Here is a 26,823-nt window from a genome sequence, read left to right on the forward strand (position 1 = left end):
CCGACCCTTTCTATATTGCTCAGCCAACTTCTCCAGCACGTGCTCTTCTACCATTTCCAGAAGGGTGGCTGTGTGTTGTTCTGCTCACACACACCCCAAGAATTTTGTAGCACCCTCAAGACTAACACATTTGCTACAGCTTAAAGTTTCATGGATTAGAGCCCACATCAATGGCAAAATGTTCCTTGCCAACGGAGGATATGCACACGCAGGCATAGAGAGTGGGTTCAAACGGCAATTAAAAAAAGCAAGCATGGGCTTGCTTTTAATAGGTTTGTCATATTAAAACTCAACTTTAAGGCAGAGCAAGCACAGTGGCCATTCATAACAGCAGGAGTGTTATCACCAGATGTTGTGAGTTGACAGAATTCTTCTGCATACATTGCAGGTTCATGTAGAATTATTGCAGACTGCATTTTGTGGCTATTTGGCCCCACTGTTTTTCTACACCTGTTTGTATGCATATATAGAGAGAGATCTCTCGCACGCACTGGGACTAGCCCTTACACTGATATAGCAAAGACTGCAAGCGGTTCTCAGAGTTTGGACATATAGTGCTTACCCTGTCCAAGTGAAAGCATTCTTGCTAGCACCCCTAGATACAGCTGTGCCATGGTGTGCCCCTATAGTCCCCTGAGGGCAGATCTATCTACTCTATTCCGGGGGGGGGGGGCTGCCCCACAGTAGGGGATAGGCATATAACTGTACTTCGGCCTACTAATCTCCAAAGCTGTATACCAATTAGGGATGTCTATGCCTAGTGGCTAGTGTTACTGCAGGCTTCAACTGCATGGACACATTTAAATTAATGTGCTTTAAAAACAAAATATCCATGGGGTGCAGACCCCTAGGGCCCCCTTAGTATGCATGCTAAAATTTCAGGTGTCTGGGTTTCACAGTCTTGATGCTAAGAGACACACATCCTCTATTATAGATGTATACACACATGGTATATATAAACACCTGCTAACTGAGGATAACACTCCATGCATTTGACGAAGTGGACTGCAGTCCACAAAAGCTTATGCCTTTTCTTAAAAAAACAAAACAAAAAACACCGGTTACTGTGTGAGTTCTTTGTGGTCCAAGTGCTGTGCTTGAGAAGTGCAAAGAAGCTCCTTCCCCATTTCCTTGTATAATCTCGACAGTTAGGGTTCAGAGGCTTGACCATATAAGGTTAGAACTGTTATTAGCTTGACCAAAGTGACTCCATCTTTGTTCGTTATATAACCTTAGCTAAGGCTGATAAGGATTGTTACGCTGTTTATGCACTTTTAGCTGTCGCAGTAGCAAGAAATGGTCTCGCTCAAGCAGTTCATTTCTTAGAACATGTAACACCTCCCCCCGCCCCCCAAAGTGTGCATCAGATAACCACATGTCTTGGGCTTATGGCCAAGTTGAGAAAAGTCTGACTAACAGTTTGTAATATCTGCTAAGTGCTAAAGTAACAGTTTCATTTACTGGTTAATATATCAGAGATAACCTATACAGCAGTGTGGAAAATTAGTGACGCATGCGTACTTTTGCCCACGTAACTTCAGTTTGTTATAAAAAAACCAGCCTGAGGTTTCCTCGGGGCTGGAGTATATTTTCTTGTACTCAGCACTGCGGCAGCACTAAAATGTGTTGGACCTTTACCTGGTGTCTATGGCTTCATTGGACCAGCACTAGACGCCGTCTTACCACAGGCTTCTTATCAACCAAGTATGTCAGCCACCTTGCACCGCTGCACCCCCACTTTAAAAACACACACACCAAAAGCACAAATGACTTTCCCAGTGAAATTCATAGCTATTTGCCATGTTTAAATACCACATTCTCTTGGCTACAAAACTGTCAGAGAGGATGTTCAAGCAGCCTCCCAGGAGCTCATTGCCCAGACGCTCTTAGCTTCAGCTATAATGTGTTGTTTGGGCCTTACTTCAGAGGTGTTGAATCGCTTTCAGCCAAAGGGCCAAATTCAATTTCAAAGAAGCTCTTAGGTGGGTGGAGCCAAAGGCAATGTGGGCAGGGCCAAAATATCAAATATCCCAGCCTAGTTTAGCTTAAAAGCTTTTTCTGCCAGTCACCAAGCCTTAGGAGAGGCACTTCAACTTTTCAGAATGGAGAAAAACTGTACAAAAGTCAAGAAGCCACCCAATGACCAGGGATCCTGGGATGGGGGGGAAGGGGTGTGACCATCTGAGGAACCCCCAAGGACTGGATTGGGACCGCTTAGTCTCATGGCAGATATCTGGAGCACCTGGTGGGAAGATCATTTTATGTGGACACCATCTTACTTGTTCCCTTCCCGCTGCCTTGATTACATTAAAAAATGCTAAGCGAATTTCTATTTTTTAATCTTTTTAACATCAAGATACATATTACACAACATCTTAAGGAGAACCAGAACGCCTTTTCCTAGCGTAGAGGATTCCTAGAGTCGTCAGAGCCAGGATCATGGCAATGGCCATCAAGATGAGCCCCACCAGAGTCCCAGGAGCTTGAAGCAAGCCTTTGAAGAGGAAAATGGGGGTTAGTTTTTAAATCAACATCCAAGCACCTCAAAGCTACCATAAAGGCACAATTCTAGGCTCACTGAAACAGGGACTTCCCCCCCTTTGCAATACAAATAAATAAAAAATAAATTTATTTGCAACTAATGTGTCTTTAGTACATGTAACATGTTTATAACATTTGTGTTTTAATGTTACATTTTTGTAGTTTATTGTTAGCCACCTTGACTAGGTTCACATGTGACAACAACCTGTGGGTTCTTTAACCCATGGGTTGCCGGGGCCATGAGAGACCAGACTGACTCCCTCCACTTGCCACATCTGCTTTGCGCCCAGCTTGGCAAATAACCCAGGAAGGCCCTGTTCCTGTGTTGTGCTTGGTGACATCTGAACCCAGCGCTCTGGGTTGCTGAGAGAGAAACAGCCCAGAGTTTTAACTCAGCAACAAACCATGGGTTCAAACTCTGAGTTGTTGAGGAAGAAACAATTCAGAGAATCTGGTTCAGATGTCACAGCAAACACCCCAGAAACAGGGCCTTCCCAGGTTGTTTGCTAAACTGGATGCAAAGCTGAAGCCGTTGTTTAACCCATGACAACCTATGGGTTGTTGTTACATGCAAACTGGGCCCTTGAGTATTACTGTTAGTGGAAAGGTGGGTTATATGTTAAATAAATCCAAATCAGGACTGCAGTGGAGGGCAAAGGATTAATGACCTCCCCGAGTTACATACCAGATGTATGTAGACGAGTTACATACCAGTCAACATGGCAAGGCTTGTCAAAAACACCCCCCACACACAACCTTTGCAGTTAAGGACAGAGCTACATGACTAATGAAGCGTGTAGTTGAAACAAGACCTTTTGAGTCTGTGACATTTGCTTCCAAGCCAACCTGCACGATTTCAGGCTAACATGGTCACATTTTATGCTTTCTAAAAAGGAACTCGAGTTAGATTTGGTAACATACTTCTTCTCTCAGATTTCCAACGGAGGTATTTAGAGTGTTTTTATGCACCAATATAACTTCTGACATGGTAAGCAAAGAGCTGGACTAGACAGTGCACCTGTTTTTAATGTACACAGCTGCAACCCGCTCACCTACCTACCTTGTCACACTAGAACCATGAAGGGCAGGGGAGAAGAAGTTAACATCACATCTAGTTTGTGCTCAAAGCGTTTTTCATGTTTGTTACATAGCTGGGCAGGAGGATGCAAGTCTCCCATTTGGAATCCCCCATTTGGGTCAGAGCTTGATGGAGGAATGCCAAAATGTTATGACAGGGGTCTCCAGTGTGGTGCCCATGGGTGCCAATGTGGCCACAGACAACTCTCTTGGTACCTGCCATGTTCCCTGCCCCACCTGATTTTTATTTTTTGTCTTGATCTTTTAACTGGGAGGCTGAAATGCTGAAAGTGCAGCCCTCCAGCACCATCTTGATTGGGTTTGAAAAACTAATTTTGTGTTTTGGAGCTCAGATCCCACCTCTGCCTTGTATTTAAGTTCTTGGGCAAGTTACTATTCTTTTAGCCTCCTCAGTTTGCATTCCGAGACATGAGTGTTCCATGACCAGCTGTTTTGTGAATGGGCAAGCCCCCGCCTGGTGGTAGTCATTTTGTGAGTGCACACACAGCAGTCTCAACATTCCAAATGTGCCCACTGACCCAAAATGTCAGAGAGGTCCCTGCTCTGTGGTTCGCTAAGTACAGCAGAAATGGGGAACTGGATGTGCCAAGCAAAGCATCATTGTACTGGAGCTGTGAACACACACATGGCTATCAGGACTTCGTCCCGCCCCTTGCATGCCTGCTTCAGGTGATGCAGTCTCTAACTCTTGCAGTAGAAAGCCACGTGTTCAATCTTTCAGAGTTATGAACAGGAATCTGCACTGAGCTTATTCTGATTTTGCAGCCAGATTTCTAGACTACTTCCCGCTCCCACCTGCAATCTTGCAACGTTTACGTATTAGCATTCCAAGTTACCATAATCTGCCGACGATTCTGTTGCTCCACTTCCGTGGCCTGCAAGTCTCCTGGAGGCCACGTATGCATCAAGGATGAAGATGGGACCCAACATCATATCCGTCTCTGCTTCCTTCACTTTATCTGTATTTGAACACAGATAGCTCACTATGAGGTCATACTCCTAGGGCTAGTTTGAAGGCTGTTAAGTAGCATGGCTTAGTTACTCCCCCAACACTGTTGAACACACCATGCTTAGGGACCACATCTCTGCCAAATCTCCTTCCTCTTGACCATCTATCCCAGGAGTTGATTCTCCTTGGCTGGCCTCTGGTTCGGTCACAATTACCAGTTTCACAACAGGTGCAGATGTCCCTGGTGCCTTCAACTGGAACCCAACTGGAGCAAGAGAGAAGAGAAGCAGTCAAAGTTGTATACATAATTGGTTTACCTTTGTAAGATGGCCTCATCAAGTAGTACTCTCTCCTGCTGATTGTGGGGTGTGTGTGTGTGTGTGGGGGGGGGGGAATCAGGCAAGCACTGCCTGCTTATACCCCAAAGGCCAATTTATTTGCCCCTTCCAGTAGCCCACCAAGAGCAGCCCAGTTGGGTCAGAACAAACATTCATTTACTTATATTCTAGCTGATTAGGAAGTAGGGTGGCCATGTGTCCTCTTTTACAGAGGACAGTCCTTTATCTGAAGGGCTGTCAGAGGACTGTCCTGTATTTTGAAGGTGTCCTGTATTTTGAAGGACTGCCCAGTCCAAGCCCAGAATAAAGATAAAGAGCCATCAGAAGGAAGAGCTCAGGGGCCTTGAGATGGTTGGCCATTATGGGGCAACAGGATGCTGGACCTGAAAGGTCCAACCATCAACAGCAGACTGAGCAAAGCACACATGTCACCTGGTCATAGTCTTTCACACTATGGCAAGAGGCACTGTATTTCCATTTAAATTATAGTTTCAAAATTTGCATCTATACAATAAATTAGCACATGCAAATGTGTGTCATTTTTTGGTGAGGCATTTCCTCTTTTTTGGCAATTCGTAAATGGCCGTCCTATTAGGAAGCCTTTCAGGTCCAGCATCCTGTTGCCCCATAATGGCCAACCATAACATTTCCAAGAAGCTCACCAGCAGGGCTTGAAGGCAATAATTCACCACTGTCTATCCTCCAGCAATTGATACTCACAGATGTAGTGCCACTGAACATGGAGGTTCCACTGAGGGCCAGACTATCCATTATATTAGAATTCTATGACTGGAACTCCCAGTGTTAATTTGTCTTCTTCAAAAAGCAGCCTCCCCCCACCCCACCACCATGATTTGTAATACAGCATGGGAGGGGGGTAAGTCTTGGACCCTGATGTTGTAGCCAAACCATTGATAGACAAAGGCATGGATCGATCTAACCTCCTTAAAAGCCATCTGTGCTAATGGCCATCCTCACATTGTGGCAATGAGTTCCATCAGTTCATGATGCACCATCTTATCATCCCATAGACTGGGTTTAGTGCTATTTGAGCAAATGGTTGGAAAGTGGACTAGAGAGCCAGCATGGTGTAGTGGTGAGAGTGTTGGACTGGGAGTCAGGAGATCTGGGTTCTAGTCCCCACTCGGCCATGGAAGCTCACTGGGTGAATTTGGGCCAGTCACAGACTCTCAGCCCAGCCCAGCCCACCTCACAGGGTTGTTGTTGTGAGAATAAAATGAGGAAGAGGATGATAATGTGAGCCGCCTTGGGTTCCTTGCAAGAGGAAAAGAGGCAGGATATAAATGCAATTAAATAAATAAATAAAACAGGAATGCCATTTGGGCATCTATCTGCACTACCTCCTATCATTCAGCCCTCCCCAACCTGATGCCCTCCAGATGTGCTGGGACTACAACTCCCAGCATGTTGAGTGGGGGATGCTGGGGGTTGTAGTACCAACAGAGCTGGAGGGCACCAGGTTGAGGAAGGCTGATCTATTTTTCTTTTCAGCGTGCCTGTAATATCAGTTCACTCACACATTACTCGCTTTATTGAACGAACAAGCCTTGTTTTCTGGATCAGGGCCTTGGTCAGCTGCAGCAACTTTCAAGTGGCAGGTTATGTAGATCTAGAAGCAGGTGTACAGAAAAAGAAAAGAGGCAGCAGCCACCGTTAGACAAGGTAGGGAACAGACAGGTGTGCAAGGTTACGATGCTGCTGCAGTTTAAGCTGGGCTGCAAAGCCTCTTACCAGGTCTCTGGGGTCTTCTGTAAATCTGAAGACATCTACCGTGAACTGGAGCAGATCGTCCCTGCTCCTCGGTGATACAAAGGCAGAGCTGGAATCCGACTTCCCATCAACAAGGCAGCTGAGAAGACATAAGATGAAGGCTGTTCTCAGGCCTTCCTATATGCCATGAAATTCCTAGTTCAGGGATACGGGAACATGTGGCCCTCCAAATGGACTGCAATTCCCATCATTCCCCACCACTGGCTATGCTGGTGATGGTTGATGGGAGTTCTAGTAAAACAACATCTGGAGGGCCACTCATTCCCCATCCCTTGCATTATTTTATTTAAAACATTTGTATCCCGCCCCATATCATGAAGATCTCAAGGCAGTGTACAGATACAATCAATTTAAACAGTATAAAACAGTGAATAATGTAAACAGCTAAAAACTTATTAAACCATTAAACAAGCTAGTACCAATTAAAATCTAAAAAAGTGAAGCAGTTAAAGCAGTGTGCTACTTTAGGGAATACATTTAGCCCTCAAAGGCTTTGGTAAAAAGCCATGTTTTAGCTTGGTGCTGAAAGGAAACCAATGTACATGCCCATCAGGCCTCCAAGGGGAGGGCATTCCACAACCAGGGTGCCACAGCAGAGAAGGCCCTCTCCTGTGTCCCCCATAGTGTGTCGTGCACTAGTGCAGGGGTGTTGAACCTCAGGCCAAATCCAGCCTGCCTGATGTTCCAATCTGGCCCTCTGGGGTTCCCCAGATGGCCATACCCCCTTCCTGTGGCCACACCCTCTTTCTCTGACGGCCAATCATTTGGTGGCTTCCTAGCCTTCATGCAGCCCCCCCCCCCTCTAAAAGAATGAAATGCTTCTATGGCTTAGTTACTGACATCAAGAGCTTTAAGCTAAAATATGCTGTTTTTAATTTTGCCCCCCCCTCACTGGAACGCATGCATCCATCCCCCATCCCCCCCACCATGAGAGCTTCACCGAAATTGAATCTGGCCCTTGGGCTGAAAGGGGTTCAACACTCCTGCCTTTAGTGAACGTAACTCCAGAAAGCTCTTACCCTTTGAAGTCAATAATGGGGTATCGGGGAGTGGACTCCGAGCCTGGGCTCAGCGTAGCCACACAGTGGTCAATGAAGAGCCTCAGAGGCATGTGGTTCTCCGTGTTCACGGCCGCCTGGATGTACATCATGTCCCCCAGCTGGTACCCGTTGGAAGTTCTCTCGGCACTCCAGTCATCTGGAAAGCGAGATTGGTACAGGATCTTACTCAGAAGGAGCTCAAGTTATCCAGTGCAGACTTCAGCACTGCAAGCAGCAGCAGCAGCAGCAGGGGGTGGGGGTGGGGGTTCAGTTTGGAAAGACAGCAGGAGTCAAGGGATTAAAGCCCCCTACACCCACACACTAGGATCCCTGATTGGGCCCCCTGCAATTTCCTTTTAAAGGCCGTTCAGGCAATTGCTAGTTGCAACTGAACAGCCTTCTCCTCTAGTATGGCCCTAATAGAGAGTTAGGACTGGAACCCCGTTAAGGACTGGCACATTTCTTGACGTACCGCTCATTAAGCGCAAGGAGAAGCTCAGCTTCTCGTGTGCAGAAAGGGTCGAGCTGAAGGGAACCCAGGTCGGCCTGATGGCTTTGCTGCTCACGTTGTTTCTCCTGGAGAGACGGAGAGAGAGAAATGAGACCAGGGGAAAATCCTACAGAGCAGGCAAACGGCTGCTGTGCACGTTAACAGCACCGTCTTCCCAGCTCACCTTGGATAGTGACATTCAATAGGGACTTCAGCTGGACTGGTTCTCAGGATGACTGCGTTGGCGGCTGGAGTAGGTTGATAGTAAAGGCTTATGCTGTAGACCAGGGAATCTGGAGTCATCTGGAAGAAGCCATGCAAGGTTGGGATACAAGTGTTATCCATAACCCAGGGGTGTTGAACCTCTTTCAGCCTGAGGGCCAAATTCCATGTCAGAGAAGCTCTCAGGGGCCACATTCCAGGGGTGGGCAGGGCAAAAGGGGCCAGGCCAAAATGACCAGCATAGTTTAGCTTCAGGCTGTTACTGCCAGTAATTGAGCCTTAAGAGAGAATCATAGAATCATAGAATAGTAGGGTTGGAAGGGGCCTACAAGGCCATCAAGTCCAACCCCCTGCTCAACACAGGAATCCAAGTCAGAGCATCCCTGACAGACGGCTGTCCAGCCTTGTCTTGAACGCCTCCAGTGTGGCATTGAGAGATGCCACAGAGAGATGCAGAGAGGCATTGAGGAGAGGCAATTGAGCCCCTTAGAATTGGGAAGAAGTTGCACAAAAGCCAGGAAACCACCAAACAATTGGTGGGTGCAGGAAAGGGGAACCCTGAAGGGCTGGATTTGGCTCCCAGTTCTGATGTTCTTCACCCCTGTTAGTCTATTAGTCTACATCAGCCTTCCCCAACCTGGTGTGCTCCAGATGTGTTAGATTACAACTCCCATCATGCCCAGCCAGCATGGCCAGCCATGCTGAGAGCTGTAAGCCAACACATCTGGATAGTACCAGGGGAAGAATGGTCTACGTAGTACAGGGGTGGGAAACTTGTAAGCCAAAACATCTGGAGGTCTACAACTCCCATCATCCCTCACCATTGGCTATGGTGGCTAGGGCTGATGGGACTCATACACCAAAGAGCTGGAGAGCCACAAGTTTTCCTTCCCAACGTAGTATTATAAATGTAACAGTGGTTTAAAGGAATAATGGCCAGGAAGGATGCAGACCCATATTCAAGAAAGGTTCGTAAAGAACCTTCTCTAGAAGCTAAAAACTCCACTTCATTTCTTTTCTTGGCTATTTCATTTGTGCTCTGCCTTTCCATTTGCATGCTCAAGTCAGCTAACAAATAAACTGCACGCAAAGCGAAGGAGGGAGATGGCAAACCAAAAATAAAAACAAGGCAAGCATTAAAACTATTTAATTAATTAATTACTCAACTAAGCACCTACAATTTCTATACTGTCCAATAGCCAAAGCTCCCTGGGTGGTTCACAACAATTAAAACCACAAAATACAACATAAGATACACTATAGAAGTTTAAAAGTTTAAAAAACACAGTATAAAACAGAAGTAAAAAAAACAAAATAAAACCTAGCAACAATGCAAAGATTTAAAATACAGTGACAGATTTAAAACAAACTGAAAGATTAAAATGCTCCAGAAAATGCCAGAGTTAGGGAGCTGAGTTATCTATTTTCTCCATATGCCTCCCAGCAAGGGTGGGCAGAAAGTAGCTCTCCCGAGGTTTTAGCCTTCAACTCCCAGCATTCCTGATCATTGGCTATGCTGGCAGGGGCTTCTGGGAGTTCACCTCTGCCTCCCATCATAGGGCAGCATTAATAAGGCTTGGGGAAGCATTGCTTAGCCTTTTCAGATCTCACTGTTGACACTGCTGCAGCCCTTTTAATGTGAAGACCATCTGGGAGGGTGGCCCTATGTCCTCTTTTACAGTCCTCTATTTCAGGGCATCCTCCATTTGAAGGACCAATCCATCCAATTCCAGGTTAAAGATAAAGGCACCTAAGAACCATTGCTCACCAACAGTTAGCACTTGAACAGGCAGGAACTCAGGCCAGAGTCCTCCGCTCTGTGGTGAGATGTCCTGCGTTTCTATTTAAATTATAATGTCTAAATAGGCATCTATACATAGAAATTAACAAAGGCATTTTAAAGCAAATTGCTGTCCTCTTTTTGGGGAGACGCATTTCCTCTTTTGGGGCGAGTCATAAGCAGCCAACCTACCCTCCGGGCTCCAAGCTTACCTAGCCGTTGGACCAGAGACCACTTCAAGACAAGCACACGGAGAGAGAATATATAGAAACAAAGGAGAAGTTACCTGCAAGGTGCTGCCACACTCATGGAGCCCAACGTCAAAGACCACTGCATCCTCCGCAGCATCCAGGGATGTGGGCTGGCAGCCGGGAGAGCCCAGGGTCAGGTCAGTGGCTTGGATGAGTCTCCCAGTCCCAAACAGGTCCCTCTTCACCGTGACCACCACCTGAGCTTCCCCGCACTGCGCAGTAACAGGCGTCAAGTTGGACAAGCCCCTCGCCTGGGAAGCATCGACCCATCCCCAGGGGTAGGACTCGGACCAGGTAGGGGCGTGGGGCTGTCTCGCAGGACGGGGCGTCCGCACAGCAGGCCTCCAAACAGCCGGGTTCCTTGGAGCAAACTCCCAGGGGTCGTAAGGGACCACTTCGCCGACAGCCCAACAAAGCAAAACGATCGCCAAATTCTCTGCGAGTCCCATCTTGTCTTCTTTAAAAAAAAAAAAACAAAAACAGCCAGCATTAAGTCCGAAGAGCTCTCTGGAACCCTTTATATGAAACACCCGACGCCCATTCTCACCTCACCTGAGTCAGGTAATCGTCTGCCCCCCAATCAAGTCCCTGAGCCAAGTGCGGAGTCGGTGATGAAGGACGCAACTGAAAGCAGCGTCTGCTGCGGGAAGCTGCAGCCGGTTAGCGGAGGGGAGCTCTTTCAGCCGTAGTTCTGAAACTACTTTTGAATTTACATAGTCCCAGTGAAGTACCGTTACACGGGGATGGATGCTTGTATCTGCATTAGGGTCACCTGTGGCAGAAGAAGATGGCGCTCCTGTACCTTTGGAAGGGGGAATTTTCCCAGGGGCGACGTGTCCTATCATTATGCTGCAAGGGGCAAATACTACCGGCCAGGCAGGGTATCAGAGAGTTGCCCTTGAAGGACTGCCTATCCCAGGATGCACCTGCCTGTGTGTTAAGATCAGGGCTGGCATCAAGTGTCGGTATGGTCAGGTACCTGCCCGGGGTCCACACCCCAGCAGGAGCCCAATGACAAAGGCTCCCTGGAGTTGCTCCTCTTCCTTCTCATGACTGCAGCTTCCTTACTCACCTGCCTCTCCCTCTGGCCCAGACAACGGTGGTGGTGTGAAGGAGAGGCAGGAGATGCCACCATCTACGTGCTCTCTGCCTGTCAAGCAAGGAACTGGTAGCCATGATGAGAAGGAGGATGAGGAACAATTGCAGCTGGTGACAATGGCGGCGAGAAGATGGACTCACTGTGGGAGGGGAGTCCATTGAGAGTATCTTGCCTAAGGACTCTCAAAGCCCTCCTCTGCGGCCCACCACTAAGACCAGTAAGGTTGGCAGGCGTTAAAGAGAAAGCCTCCTCTGTGGTGACCCCTACCCTATGAAATCTCTCCCCCCCCCCGATATATGGCTGGTTCTTCTGTGGCTCTTTTAGGAGAGGTTAAAGAACAAACCTGTTTTCTCTGACTTTTATTTGAAAAGGTTTTATTGTATTTGCTGGTGTGATATAGTTTAACTGTATTGTGTTGTACTGTATTGCCTTTTAACTGGCTTATTTTAAAATGGTTTAAATTTCAGGTGGATTTGTAGTTTGTTGACCTTGAATTTTACCCTTTTATAGTGTAAGCCCCTTTGGGAAGGCTATGATCTTGAATGGTGGCTAGGAAATATATTAAGGCTGTCATCTGATGCATGTTTAGATAGCACATGCATAGGAATACACCCATAATAATAATAATAATAATAATAATAATAATAAATGTAACAGGTGAAACACTCTAGGGTCCCAGAGCTGAAGGAGCTACTGTGGAATTCCTCCTTCCCTCCCTGCTGAGGAAAGGACAAACAAGCCTATTTGGGTCCTTGGGATGCTTCGATACTTGTGTCTTGTGCTATGGACATGAGGAGGAAGCAACTGGGGCTTTGTGGATAGAGAAGTCCTTTCCATGCTAAGGTTGCAATCTTGTGTGTACTTACCTTGGAGTAAGGTCACTGAACTCAGTGGTGCTTACTTCTGAGTAGACATGATGAATGGGATTTCACTGCAAGGCTCTTTAGCACAGGTGAGGGCTAAACCTCACATCGTGTTAAAAAGGTCACATGCAGCTGATCCTCATGTTCTGTTTTTTACCTCCAAGCAAGCATGTGGGGCTCAGATCTGGATTGGGACCACTGCACATGGGGGTGATATTTAAATCTTCCCACCCAGCCACTCCCCCCCCCAATTCACCCCCCCATCCCCATGTAGGCGATTTAAAAAAAAAAAAGGAAAAAGCCTCCATTGGGGCCAATTGAGGTCCCCCAACCCCTTTTTAAAGTCCTACATGACTAGGGATTATTTTAAGGGGTGGGAATGGTTGGGCGGGGAGGTTTAAATCTCCTCTACCCACACAGGCTAGTCCCAGTCTGGATCAGAGCAAGAGTGTGAGGATCAGCTGCACACTAGGTATTCAACGTAGCATTTAGTTTAGCCCTGAGACAGTGCTCACCTGCAATGAGCTCTGGGCAGAATTCTACGTGATGCTTAGTACAGTGCTGTATCCCCTGTAACAACCCCACAATGCCGGTGGAGTTGGGAGGAGAAACTATAAGTCTACCCTGGAGCCAAGCCTGCCCAGGTGCAGTGTTCCTCCCTCACCAACACAGGTATGTGCACTGATATAGTGGGATCTGTGCACAGATGGGATCTGAGCACAGTGGGATCTGTGCACGTGCTATTCCGCCCCACCCCCTCCAAAGTGGGGAAAGGCAGTTACAATCCCAGATGGGTGGCCGTACTGCCTGTGGTAGTTGGGTTTCACTCCTAGCCATGCCACTTGCTGCCCATTTGCACCATTAACTGGCTGGGATTCCTTGCTTGCTCTCTGCCTGTCAACTAAGCAAGTGGTAGCCATGATGTGCAAGAGGATGAGCAGCAACAGCAGCTGATGGCAATGGTGGTGAGAAGGTAGGTTCACCGCATGAGGCTGAAATCCTGCATCCTTAGCAGTGCTTTTGGCATCTGAATTCTTTGCAGGATTAAGATCAGCTCCTTTACATGGGTGGACGTGTGCTTTAAACTGAGGACTTCCTTTCTCCACAAGTTCTGTATGTTTCTCTGTTTCATTTTACAACTGCTAGATGGTGCTGTGATTATAGCGCAAAGCCATCATTACAGCCAATAGATCAATAAATAATGTCCCTTATCGCATTATCTGTAATCTTTCAAAAAGTGGGATAAAGGTCATAAACCATGGGAGGGGCCCTGAAGGTTGATGATGTCATGTAAAGGACCTGCAAACTTCCGTGAGCAATCAATCTTGATCACATGATATATGACTGTTTGGAGAAATTTTCACTGTGGGAGGAGAGTCCATTGAGAGAACCAGAGATGAAGGCAAAATCTGTTTCCTTCGAATAAAGCAGGGGTGGGTAACTTGTGATCCTCCAGATGTTGTTGGACTGAAACGCCCATCAGCCCTCACCACTGGCTAGGATGTCTAGGGCTGATGGAAGTTGCAGTCCAGCCACCCCGGCAACACTGAAAGGACTGGAAAATCAGCAGAGGAGAGTTGTTTCACCCTTTCCCAAACCACTACTTGATTTGCATAATATGCAAATTAGGCTGCCCAGATTTGGACTATGGCAACCTGAAGCTTACAGTAGAAGAGCAACAATTGGATACTAGTCTGGAGGCATCCTGAATTCTGCAAATACATACATATATATATATATATATATGTATCACAGTGACGAAGAACTGTTCTTAGGGCATGCAATTGGAACAGGTGCGTGTATGGGCAGAGGCCCCACAGGAAGATCAGGCAAGCAAACATCTAGAGTTGTAATCAAGACAAAAGGATCGTGGAGGAGGAGAGGTGCAGCTCTAGGACCCATCAACTGGCTACAGCATCTTGCTTGTGGTGCTTTGGGAGCAGAGCTTTGCTGTGGAAGGAAGAGCCAAGCCGGCAGCTAACATATGGAGGGAGAGAGTCAGGGTTGAGAGTGAAGAGGCCAAATGTCTAGTTCTTTAAGGACACAGTCATGCATGTTTAGACGGAAGAACAGTCCTACAAGTCCCAACATTTCCCAGCCAGCATGGCTGGCTGGGGAATGTTGGGAGCTTGTAGGACTTTTTCTGTCTAAACATGCATCAGATTGCATCCTAGTTATTCTATAATGCTTATGAATTTTGTCTTTCCAGTACAGATCCCTTTTCAATTTCCCTTGTGATTTAATACTGGATGCCCTTTAGCTCCCTCTCCAAATCAGTTCCAGGGTTCCTGGGTATAGCTATGATGGTGAGTTTAAATTGCCACTCTACGGGGGTGGGGGCTGATTTCAGATTTTTTTTTGGTTTTGTTTGTTTTGTATCAGGAAGTTCTCTCTGGTTCTTAGCAACTGACAGTCTGTTTCAGATGCAGCTGTGCTAACTGCAAAATGTGAAGCCATCAAAGCATGCTGAAAATCAGGTTCTTCAAGGGAGTCTAACAGGAAGAGATGATACAACTGAGAACATGTTGTACTAATTTTAACTCAAAGCAGCCTCATCCATGAACCTAAAAAGCAGGCTTCCCCAACCTGGAACCCTCCAGATGTGTAGGACTCCAAGCACCAACAGCCCTAGCCAAGAATGCTGCGGATGATGGGACTGTAGTCAAACACATCTGGAGTGTGCCTGGTTGGGGGTCTGCTAAAAACACTTTTATGAATAACGAAGCAGTTGGCTCATGCGGCAATAACCTGGTCTGGTCAAGTTCAGGCCGTGTGAAGATAAAAGTTTTGAATGCTCCATGTAAAAGCTGCCTGCATGCAAGGAACTAGCACATCTCGAAGAAAGATCAGTATAGCCCCCATCTGATTTTTTTTTTTCATTTTCATTTCATTTATTACATGTCTGTACTGCCGAATAGCTGAAGCTCTCTGGGTATTTACAAAGATAAAAAACCTTAAAAATACAATATTATATATAGTATAAAAACCATGTGCAAACATATAAAAAGATAGCATGCACACACGTATATATCTAAGCAATTTTAAACAATCAACAATAAGAAAAATCCAGGACTGGCTTAAACCCCCATCATATGCTGCCAAATGCCCAAAAATAGAGGAAGGTCGTAACCTGGGGCTCAAAAGATAACAATATTGGCACCAGGCAGGTCTCACTGGGGAGACTGTTCTACAATTGGGGAGCCACCATTGAGAAGGCCCTCTCCTTTGCTGACACCTTTCAAGCTCCCTTAGAGGCACCTAGAGGAAGGCCTTAGATAATGAGAGAACGCAGGGTGGTTCATGCTGGGAGTGGCTCTCCATCTAGTATTGCTGATGTTCAAGCTTACTACATTAAGTGAGCTTTTACACACAAGGGATGCTTTAAAAAAAAAAAACCTCCCCTAGCTGCATTCTGAAGTGGCACAGTCCACTTGTAACATGTAGATTGGTCCCACATCCTTACCTATTTTTGGACCAGATCTAACATTTGATCAGACAACCCTCCATCAAGTGTTCCAAGAATGTGTGAGGGGGATGTGCAGGGATGACATGATACGTCCCACCCCTGTACACCCAGTGGCCATGCACCATCATTTACATGTGTCTGAAGGGGCTGTCTACATATTAAGCTCCTCATGCAGGAGGATCCTGCATGATAATGGCCCGATCATTATCCCCCATCACGTGGGAGGAGCTGTCAGATAGAGGATCTTTTCTTGTGCTCTGAACACATGGATAGGCAACAGGGCCAGCCCATATGCCCCCCTCATGTGTCCTCAAATGACACCACCCCCCTTCGCTAGTCTTGAATGTCTCCTGAAACTGAGCAAGAGGACATGTGTGTACAGAAGTATAAGCCGGAACCATTCCATGTAAAATACAGCAGATGCAGCATTTGCTTACTGAAACGCCCAAATTGCACTACATCAGATATTCCAGCAGGCCGCAGAATGGAAAGAGGGAAGCAGAGGTATTCCACCATCACCTCTGCTGAGACACCAGCTGCCTTTGGCTCTCCACAGCTGTCACCAAGCTGGCAGCCATTGCATCACTCTACCAGTTGGTTGTGATATGAACTGAAGCCTGAGCTTGCTTTTTTCTTCCTTCCCATCCTTTTTCCTTGCATGCCATTTTTTTAGATTGCAAGCCTGTGGGCAGATGCTGTTTTACTACTTATATTTGTAAGCTGTTTCAGGAACTTGTTTGGCTAAAGAGCAGGGTAAAAATGCTTTAATATCAGTATTGAAAGGTTTGTAGCATCCAAAGCACTGACCTATTTATTATGGCATGCTGAGTTTCTGTGGACCCTGGTCCACTTCATCAGAAGCGTGAAGTAATGTCCTGAGCTGAAGGTGTGTGTATGTGTGTACGCACACAGGGGAGGGTGGTGGTAGGTAGGTAAAGAGAGTAGGTTGTAAACAGTGGAGCCTAATAGCAATTAAAGCCAGAGTAGTCAGTGACAATTACATGACAGCTTTTAGATTTACTAAATAAGGACAGTGTCCATGTATAAAAGTTTTTTGAAAACTCTTTGCCTAAGCCTACTGCCATCTTCCTCGTCTATGTGGATTGCATGAGCACTGCAAATAGAAGAAAGAGTTCTCTACCATCCACATCCTCCTTAGGGAAGAGATCCAACACTTGTGGAACTTCGTCAGTGTCATGCGAACATTCAAGTTGTACGCTGGTGACTTTTTCTTACGCTCCATTTTTGTCATTTCCCCATGTCCAGCCCCATCCCTTGTAGACTCCTTCTCCCATTAGAAAAATAAACCAGAACAGAAAAATAAACGGATTCTGATTCTCAAGTCAACTTGGTGGTGGTTGTTTTATTTCTTATTACATGGTCAAGGAACCGGAGGGATCAGGCTTTGAACCACCTCTTTTGTTGCAGACAAGAAGGAATCCCAAGAGGACTGAAACAAGAGCTACTACAGCAGAGCCCAGAGACAGCCACAGCAGTATTTCCACACCAGGTTGCTCTGTGGGATCTAGAATAGAAGACAAGTTCAACCATCAGCCCTTCTTTCCCATCAGTGATGGCTTTACAGGTAACAGAAGCAGCAGCAGCATCCCATCTGTAAACACTGCTGTAGTCCACATCTGGAGGTTACTAAGGCATGGAGAGCCCCTATTGTCTCACTAATCCCAGAGAGTTGTAAGCAGAGGGAAAGATCTAGGTCAACTTTCCCCTGGCTGGGAATGATGGGAGTTGCAGTCCAACACATTTGGAAGGCACCAGGCAGTGGTGGTGAGACACTAGCCTAGATTATAAATGCTACTTCCCTGCCCTTTCTAAACCTTTTTTGGTTGCAAACAAAGCACATCCCAGGACCATCCAAGATGCCTACTGCCCGCTCACATCCATACTATTATCTCCAGCCAGACATAACACCAGGGATTTCTCCAGGGGGCCAAGCTCTACCCCTGGAGGAACCCAAGGAGGGTCTGCAGGCTGGATGAAGCCCCAGACCAGAGGTTCCACATCGCTGGCATAAAGAGGGAAATCCCTCTCTACATTTCGTGAATCATTCCCATCACAGCCTCAAGCGATTGTGGGATGCTGAAGCAGGATGAGCCAATTTTGGAGTCCAGCACTCAAGATGCTCCAAAACTTGGTTTGTGCTCAGGACCAGATAAGATATGCAAAGCTCACAGTGGGGCCCTTCTCTCCACACATCTGCTCCAGTCAAAGTTGTGCCTCTGCAGCTGCTTTTAAATTGAAAGAATGAAAAAGAAAGCATCAGGAAATCCCATCACAAATCATCTTTTCTGGTTGGGCCCTTAGTGCTATCTCTTTTGTTTCACTTATATCCTACCCTCTCTCCAAGGAGCTCAAGGTTCTTCTTCCCAGTGTTAGGCTCACAACAAGCCTGTGAGGTAGACTAGGCTGAGAGGTCAGTGGTGGGGAGAGACCCAAGGTCAACAAGGGAGCTTAATAGCCAAGTGAAAATTTGAATCTGGGTCTCCCCAGTTCTGATCCAGCACTCTAACCAGCACCAGACTTATCCAACCCTCCAGATGTGCTCAACTACAACACCCATCATCCAACCCCTGGCCGGGGATGATGGATGTTTAGTTCAACATATCTGGAGGGCACCATGTTGGAGGGGAAGACTTGTGTTACACTGTGAAGCACCACAACCTACAGGCGACATAGACACAATAACGTAGACCGTTTGTGTTGAAACATGGAGGCTAGTACCATGGGCAGGCGTTTCCAGTTTTGTCTGAGGTTCAGGAGCATCCTTGGAAGCCTTCTGCACATCAGGGATGAAGAGAGGTCCCACCATCACATCTGCCTCTGCTTCCACTTTCGATGAGTCACCTGCATTAGAGTCAGTAGTACATTATAGAGTGAATCCTCCCCACTATATCAATACGTCTTAAAACTGGACTCAGGGATATTGTGTGATTGTGCAGTCACATAGAACCCACCATGTGGAGAGGGCACATCTCTCTGGAAGAGCCTTCCCAACCCTCTCCATGAGGGCTGGCCTCCAACAGACCCACAGTTCCCAGTCTCGCAACAGCTGCAGATCGAGCTGGGGCCTTCAACAGGAGTCCACCTGAGTAGACAGGCGAGATGCCAGTGAGTTACTTCATTACCAGAACTTCATTCCTCAGCATTCTCCATCATGCAAGGTTGCAGGCGCCAGTAGCCGGTATGGTTGGGCAACTGCCAAGGCCCCACAAGCAGGTCGGGCTCACCCTCTCTTAAAAAAAACCCATCCAGTTGGTGCCCCAAGTAGAGTTGGATGTAGCCACCATTTTAGTTTCCCACAGTGCCCCTGGTGCAGCATCGCTCCAGGGCCTTGTGGGAAGGTAAATAGTGGCTTGGCCCAGGGCTGCCACCAGAGGCGGCTTTGCTCAGGACCCCCTCAAACCTGGAGCCAGTCCTGCAGGAGCTACTTACGTGTTATGTGCTTTGTCGAAGGAGCAAGCCTTGCTGGAAGGATCTGGAGCTTGGTCAGCTGCTGTGACTTTCAGGTGGCAGGTGATATAAATCTACAGGGCAACAGGAGTTCAAACTCTTCCTTGGGTTGCTGACTAAAAGGTCTTTCAGGCAGCAGATTCACACATACTCTTGATAGCCAGAAGCACAAGAACTGGCAACTTGGCTAATTTTATGTATTTATTTAATTTATACTTATAATATTTATATACTGCTCCACATCCACAGACCTTGGAGTGGTGAACAGCAGACAGGATAAAAGAATAAAAACACCCTGTTAAAATCATTAATCTGCTTTAAAAGAAACAAGAGTTCTGATAAACCACGGCTGGTCACTCAAGTAAGGCCTCCCGAAATAACAATGTCTGCAGGAGGCACTGGAAGTAATGCAACATTGGCACCTGCCTGACTTCCAAAGGCAGGGAGTTCCACAAGAACGGGGTCACCACTCTGAAGGCTCTCTTCCTGGTGGACTCCAGTCGGGGCATGGGTCTGTGTGGAACCACCAGGAACATTAGACGCGAGACCTGCAGACACTGCAGTGTGGAATGGTTCCTATTCAGAGTTCCAGCCAGCCACACCCTTCTCCAGGCTACTCCATTCCACCACCACTGTGAACATGTATTCTCTGGCCACTGAGCATGTTCAGTCCTCATTGGGCCGTTTGAGGTTCCCTCTTAAGGCTTTTGTATTTAGGATTCCCCTGAACACACCCATAGCCTTCCTCCTTGTGCATGGATGGTGCCATTTTGACTACCCCAGGACCAGGAGCACGTTGGATAGCTCCTTCAGTGTTCCAACTGGTTCTCACTGAAACCTGGAGCGGATTCACCGCCCCACTGACATCAGAGCCACCAGCCTCCACTGACCAGGACTTGGAGAATGATGCAAACTCCGCTGTTTGTATATAGTAGGGGTGCAAAAAAAAAAAAAAAAGCCATTTTTTTTAATGCCATTTCTAGCCATTTCTGGCAACCTGCTAGACCCCCCTGTTCCTGCCACCATGGCAGCACTGCCTGTGGTTTCCCACTAGCATGGGAATCCCTTTCTTGTCTCTGATGAGACTGGAGATAAGGAAAGGATTGCAAGAAACCTCCCAGGGATACCTCTGCTAGTGCTCTCAAGGGAAGCCCAAAGCTTGCATACGCATCTGCGTGCCCTCCCGGTGCCACCTGAGGTGGCCCCGGTGCCGGAATGGTTGTGCACTCCTGGTATATAAGACACTATGCACAAAATGTATGACGCCTGTAGCTGTTTATACCAAGGAAGTTGTTTTCGGCTGCCGTGGCATAGCAGGCATAGCTACCGTGAAGTCCCTTTTGATGTTTTGTGCAGAGGGAGTGAGATCTTCCACAGCTAAACCCGCTTGGGTGCATTTGTAATCCATGCACGTGCGCGGCCTACTTAATCCAGGCAGGCACAAGCCTTTAACACTGCCAACTGGTTATCATAAGGACTAAGCAGGACTGTGTTTTTACCACATCTTTCCTCCCAGGTGCTCAGGAGGAAACAACATGGTTCCGTCCTTTAATCTCCACAACCACCCTATAAGGTAGGTTAGGCCAGATGTGAGTGACCCAAGGATACCCAATAGACTTTGTGGGCGAGTGGAGATTTGGCTACAGGTCTCCCTGGTTAAGTACAACACTCTAGTTCAGGGGTGGACAACTTGGGTCCCTCCAGATGTTTTGGCTTACAACTCCCATCATCCCTCATCACTGGCTATGCTGGCTAGGGCTGATGGGAGTTGTGGTCCTCCCGATGGCCTACAAGCTGTCCACACATAGGCTAGCCACCACACCTCCACCACACACACACACACACACACACACACACGGAACGTGGAGTAGAAATAAGCAACCTTGCCATTATTCTCAGTACCAGATAGTATCCTGATTCTGCAGCAGATCAACAATTCAGGGTAGTTACTGTGCAGAAGTTAGCTTCCCCCTGTCCCTTCCCTGCATTCCTCAAGAATCCAAGCCTAGACCCTGGCAACAGGAAAGTCTCTCACCAAGTCCTGGGGATCTGTTGCAAACCTAAAGACATCTATTGTGAACCGGAGTGAGTCCTGCTTGGGCCTCGGAGACAGGAAGGCAGAGCTGGAGTCCTGAGATCTCCCATCAACCAGACAGCTAGACATAAAGAGCTGCAGGTCAGTGGCATTCAAGTCAAAACTTTAGGAAACAATTAGAGCCCTGGGTAATGGGAGTCAGAAGCCAGTAAATGACTTGGTTATCAGATCCTCTTAACCCAGCAGTTTCCATCATGAGAGGTTGCATGAGATCAGAACTGGCGACACTACCCAGCATGGTTGGGCAAGAGCCAGGGCCCACCAAAACTCAGTGGGGTCCATTGTTGCCTAGTGTCCTGCTGCCACGCCCCCCCCCAAATCCATAGAAAAGGCAATGGTTACATGACTCTTTTTAATAACCATCAACTCAAATCAATGCCAGTCAGGGCCGGCCCTACCATTAGGCAGAGTGAGGCAGTCACCTCAGGCAGCAGCTGCTGGGAAGTGGCAGCAAGGTGTAGAAGGAGAGAGTTGTGGGCCACGGGGCTTGCCCTGCATCCCCTAAGCTAATCTGCTGCCTTCAGGTATGCTGGTGGATGCTGTCTCATTGCCTGCATTGAAGAAAGATTCAACTACTGGTCCAGTCAGCTTTTTTTGTATACAAAATGGTAGAGGGTACCATCTTGTCATTCACCTCAGTCAGCAAACTGCCTTGGGCCGGCCCTGATGTCAATGAAAGTCGGTTCTCTGCTTGTATTCATGTGACAGAAGAACAGAGCCAAACTGAAGCTTTAGACCAGCCTTCTTGCCTTCTAGATGTGTTGAACTACAACTCCCAGCATTCCCCAGCCATTTGGGGGATGTACTCCAACACATCTGGAAGGAACCAGGATAGAAAAGGCTGCTTTAGGCTAACTCTATACTTGGATATGCCAGGTGCTTTTACAAGGCTACAACCGGGCCAGTCTGCATATGATGCAGGTTCTGGATTTGTAGCATTTGCACAGGGCAAGAAAAATGGCTTTCTGGTGGGGGCACTTCAGCTTCTAACCACTAATGCCAATCATGGAGAACTTTCACAAAACAAACACTTACCCACTGTAGTCAATGACTGTGTATCGAGGATTAGAATCGCTGCCCGGGCTTAAGGTGGCCACACAGCTGTCAACGAAAAGCCGCAGCTCAGCATGATTCTCCGTGTTCACATCAGCCTGGACGTGAATCGTGTCTCCAAGCTGGTACCTGTTGGAGGATCGCTCAGCACTCCAGTCCTCTGGAAGGCAAGTGAACAAGTGCAGTCATCTGCATTAGCCCATACTGTTAGAAGTGGCTTCCTCCTTTTCTCAGTCTATCTTCAGAGAAGCAAACCAGGGGTGTTGAACCTTAGGCCCATGGACCGAACCTTAGGCCCATGGACCAAGTCTGGCCCACCTGGTGTTCCTGGGGGCCACACCCCCTTTCCTGGGCCACGCTCCCTTTACCCAAGTGCCAGTAGTTTACTTGTTTCTTGGCTTTTCTGCAGTTCCCTCCACCTCCATTCTATAAGTTTGAAATGCCTCTCCTATGTCGCCATTATTGGCAGTAAAAGCTTTAAGTTCAAATATGCTGATATTTTTGGTACGTTGGCTCTGCCCCTTTGGCTTTCAGCCTCACCCACTCCTAGAATGCAGCCCCCAAGAGCTTCTCTGGAAGTGAATTTGGCTCTCGGGCTGAAAGCGCTTCAACACCCTGAAGTAAACAAACATGCTAGCGCAGTCCTCCTGCAACTGGATGCTGTCCAAAGGTTTGGACTCCTACCAGCCCCCACTAGCATGGTGAGAGATGTGAGTGGCAGGCCAAGACATCTTTGAGGGTGGGGACACCACACTGGGGGAAGTTGCACTTAGTGGAAAGCGTGGCCACTTTGGGAGAGGTTTTGCCACTGCAACAACAGGTCATACTTGCATCCCTGTATAGGAAATTCCAAGCTAGCATCCCTATAATTGGCCTTTGTTCTCTAGGTAATGGGAATCTTAACTTCCAGGTATGCATGCTTTAATCTCTAGGATGTCACAGAGAAGAAAGCCAGGATCTCTTCTCGATCATCCCAGAGTGCAGGACATGGAATAATGGGCTCAAGTTACAGGAAGCCAGATTCTGGCTGAACATCTGGAAAAATGTCCTGACTGTTAGAGCCATACGACAATGGAACCAATTCCCTAGGGACGTGGTGGGTTCTCCCACACTGGAGGCATTCAAGACAAGGCTGGACAGCCATCTGTCAGGGATGCTCTGACTTGGATTCTTGCACTGAGCAGGGGGCTGGACTCTATGGCCTTGTAGGCCCCTTCTATGATTCTAGGGCGGAGAATTTTTGGAGGCCATTTTCTCAGACCTACTTCTAAATCACAGTGCAACTTTGCAGTTCAGGTTAAAGCTGACACTCTGCAGGAAACTGCAAGTGATCTGACAGTTTGGGGGAACAGTGGCCAAATCTGCTTCTCTTGCCCTTGTCAGGTTTGTAGGCAGAAGTATTTGCTGTGCCATTTCCCTTGTTTATTATGTTTTTATACCGCCCAATAGCCAAAGTGTGGTTCACAACAATGAACACCATAGAATTCAACATAATATAAAAGTTTAAAACTACAGTTTAAAATAATAAAAACAATAAAACCTAGCAGCAGTGCAAAGATATAAAATAGAGTAACAGATTTAAAGCAACAGATACTGAAAAATTAAAATGCCTGGGAAAATAAGGCCTTCACCTGGCACCAAAAAGAGCACAATGTACGTGCCAGGGGAGTCTCTCTGGGAAGCTCATTCCACAACCAGGATGCCACAACAGAAAAGGCCCTCTTCTTAGTAGCCACCCACCTCACATCCTTTGGTTGGGCTCTTGGAGAAGGACCACTGAAGATGATCTTAGGGTCCAGGCAGGTATATACCATGGTTTGTTAACCATGGGCAACTCACGAAAAGAACCTGTGGTTTGTTGTTGGGTTGCGAACTGTGGGTTGTTTATGGTTAACAAACCTTGATTTGTTAGTGTGGCTGGGTTTACACAACACAACAACCCATGGTTCCACAACAACCTGTACTCAGTCTGTACTCTGACTTGTGTTGTTGTTGTTGACACTGACATGATTCATACAATACTGGGCTAAATGGTCCAAGGGCCTGGAATGAAGCTGCTTCCTATGTTCCGAGGTATAGAGCGAACAGTCAATGAAGTCTCCACCTACCATTCATCAGACGTAGCAAGAAGGCCAGTCTCTGTTCTGCAGAAATGGTAGAACTGAAGGGAACCCAAGTTGGCCTGATGGCTTTGCTGCTTACATTGTCTTTCCTGAAAGAGAGAACTCAGTTGCTGAACTGGATCCTAGCAAAGCAATCCTAGACAAGGGGCGATTGGAGGAGGTCCCTCACCTTGGATAGTGACACTCAATAGGAACCTCAACCGGGCTGGTCCTGATGATGACAGGATTGCTTCCAAGATTAGGGCTGTAGTAGAGGCTTATGCTGTAGACCAAGGAGTCCAGAGTCATCTGGGATAAGTAAATGATATGTGAGTGTTACGGGGTCCCCCTCTCCATGTGCACATGCTCCAGGTTAATAACTCAAGAACTCAATGTAGTTGAACCAGAGGCTGCATCCTGCCTTGAGCATGGGGTTGGACTAGATGACCTCCAAGGTCCCTTCCAACTCTAGGAGAACAGGGGCAGACTTGTTACATTCCTATTCCCCTTGCTCACCCCACCTGCCCCACAAACCTCACAATTCTGAAAGCTCTGCACCATCTTCTGTAATTCACCTGTCCTACATTGTTTTAAAAGCCAAGACCACACTTGTTCCTTTGGTTAAAGATCTGCTAGAATTCTTTGGCTTGGTTCTGTTGAAATTTCACAATAAAAATGATTTTTTTTTAAAGAGAGAGAGAGAGAGAGATAAAGAAACTAGCAGACTGGAGAACAGCCTTCCTCAACCTGGCTCACTCCAGATGTATTGGACTACAACTCCCATCACCCCAACCCAGCATGTAGCCCAACACAGTTCAATGTGAGCCTCTCCGCCATCTGCCATCAATGGCTGGCCATGGACTCTGTAGCATCTTTGCATTCATGCGCACACGCTTGCACGCATATGCGCTGGAGACAAGATACATCCATTGCCCACTCAGAAATTCAGCTACAACTCCCTTCCCCAGGTTCCCTAGAAGGAGAAACCCAGCAACTCACACTGACAACATTTGAACAAGCCATCTCCAGAAGGGACAGTGATTTGCCCAGGAAGGGGCCAGAAGACAAGGACCATGCCTGGTAGACAAAAACAGTCCATCCATTTCTAAGGCTCCCATCTCCCTCCCTCACCTGCGCTGTTTGCAAGATCCAGTTGGCCTTACCTGCAAGGTGCTGCCACACTCATGGAGCCCAACGTTAAAGACCACTGCATCCTCTGCAGCATCCAGGGATGTGGGCTGGCAACCGGGAGAACCCAGGGTCAGGTCAGTGGCTTGGACGAGTCTCCCAGTCCCAAACAGGTCCCTCTTCACCGTGACCACCACCTGAGCTTCCCCGCACTGCGCAGTAACAGGTGTCAAGCTGGACAAGCCCCTAGGTTGGGAATTATCTACCCAAGCCCAGGAGTAGGACTCAGAATGGGAAGGAACAAAGGGTTGCCTCACATTGGGGACTGTCCTGGCAGACGGTCTCCAAACAACTGGGTTCCTTGGAGCAACCTCCCAGGGGTCATAAGAAGCCACCCCATTGATTACAAAGCACAGAAGAACACACTCCAAGGCTGCTAAAAAGTCCATGCTCCTGGACTGACTAGCCCTGCCATAAGAGGCCATCAGCCAGCTGGGATCATTTATACCCTGCAAGCCCACTCACACCTGCCTCAAATAATGATCAACACATTTCTCCCATTCTGGCAGCCTGGGCTCAATGAAACCTAGGATTCTGCAGCAGCAGGGATATTCAAAAGTATCTGTCTCAGGTGGAGGAGATGGTTTTAGTTCCTGTATGATACTACAAGCCCGATACAAACACCTGGCACCACAGTTCATTTGCAACACATCTGTATGCCTGCCTGCATGCACATGTGTGTGCACACAAACAGAGTGTGCGTCCGTGTGTTTGTATAAATGAGAGAAAGCGATTGCTCATATATTCTGAGCAGTTGCGTATTAATTTTTTACTGTTGAAATTACACTTTAGCAAAACCCCCCAACCCCAACTGTATTTTTTTTTTTAGTCAAGCACTGAGGAAATTAATAATTAAAGGGCCTGCCAGCAGAGAACAGAACATGTCTAACAAAATGGTTGATTCAGTAACGCCAGGGCCAGGGATGAGCAGGAAAAAGGCTGGTAGCTGGGGAAACCTCAGTCACACTTTGCCTGTCTACATGCTGGTG

At 47.3% G+C, this 26,823-nt stretch overlaps 2 protein-coding genes across 3 annotated transcripts; both read right to left on the bottom strand.

Annotated features, from left to right (window-relative positions):
• Window positions 1-2,319: 2,319 nt before the first annotated feature.
• Window positions 2,320-11,168, bottom strand: LOC146336989 (zona pellucida sperm-binding protein 3-like). 2 transcript variants are annotated; one of them, XM_084816854.1, is made up of 10 exons: window positions 11,053-11,168; window positions 10,536-10,957; window positions 8,432-8,550; window positions 8,230-8,333; window positions 7,737-7,914; window positions 6,679-6,796; window positions 6,465-6,556; window positions 4,705-4,853; window positions 4,476-4,598; window positions 2,320-2,494 (listed from the first exon to the last, which is right to left on the bottom strand). In XM_084816854.1, the coding sequence occupies exons 2-10, from the start codon at window positions 10,947-10,949 to the stop codon at window positions 2,376-2,378; spliced, it is 1,416 nt and encodes a 471-aa protein (XP_084672980.1). In that variant the 5' UTR covers window positions 10,950-10,957; window positions 11,053-11,168; the 3' UTR covers window positions 2,320-2,375. The 2 variants fall into 2 exon arrangements, with proteins under 2 accessions (XP_084672980.1, XP_084672981.1); XM_084816855.1 differs by having other exon boundaries at window positions 11,048-11,168.
• Window positions 11,169-17,265: 6,097 nt separating this feature from the next.
• LOC146336990 (zona pellucida sperm-binding protein 3-like) lies at window positions 17,266-26,429 on the bottom strand. Its single transcript, XM_084816856.1, has 9 exons — window positions 25,810-26,429; window positions 24,837-24,955; window positions 24,653-24,756; window positions 22,527-22,704; window positions 21,432-21,552; window positions 19,379-19,470; window positions 18,901-19,031; window positions 18,668-18,790; window positions 17,266-17,453 (listed from the first exon to the last, which is right to left on the bottom strand). Exons 1-9 carry the CDS (start codon window positions 26,257-26,259, stop codon window positions 17,302-17,304), a joined length of 1,470 nt encoding a protein of 489 aa, XP_084672982.1. The 5' UTR covers window positions 26,260-26,429; the 3' UTR covers window positions 17,266-17,301.
• Window positions 26,430-26,823: the final 394 nt, after the last annotated feature.

Source organism: Heloderma suspectum, chromosome 11 (genome assembly GCF_057233095.1).
Source record: "Heloderma suspectum isolate Gila_16-S chromosome 11, 16-S_ref, whole genome shotgun sequence".
NCBI lineage: Eukaryota > Metazoa > Chordata > Lepidosauria > Squamata > Helodermatidae > Heloderma > Heloderma suspectum.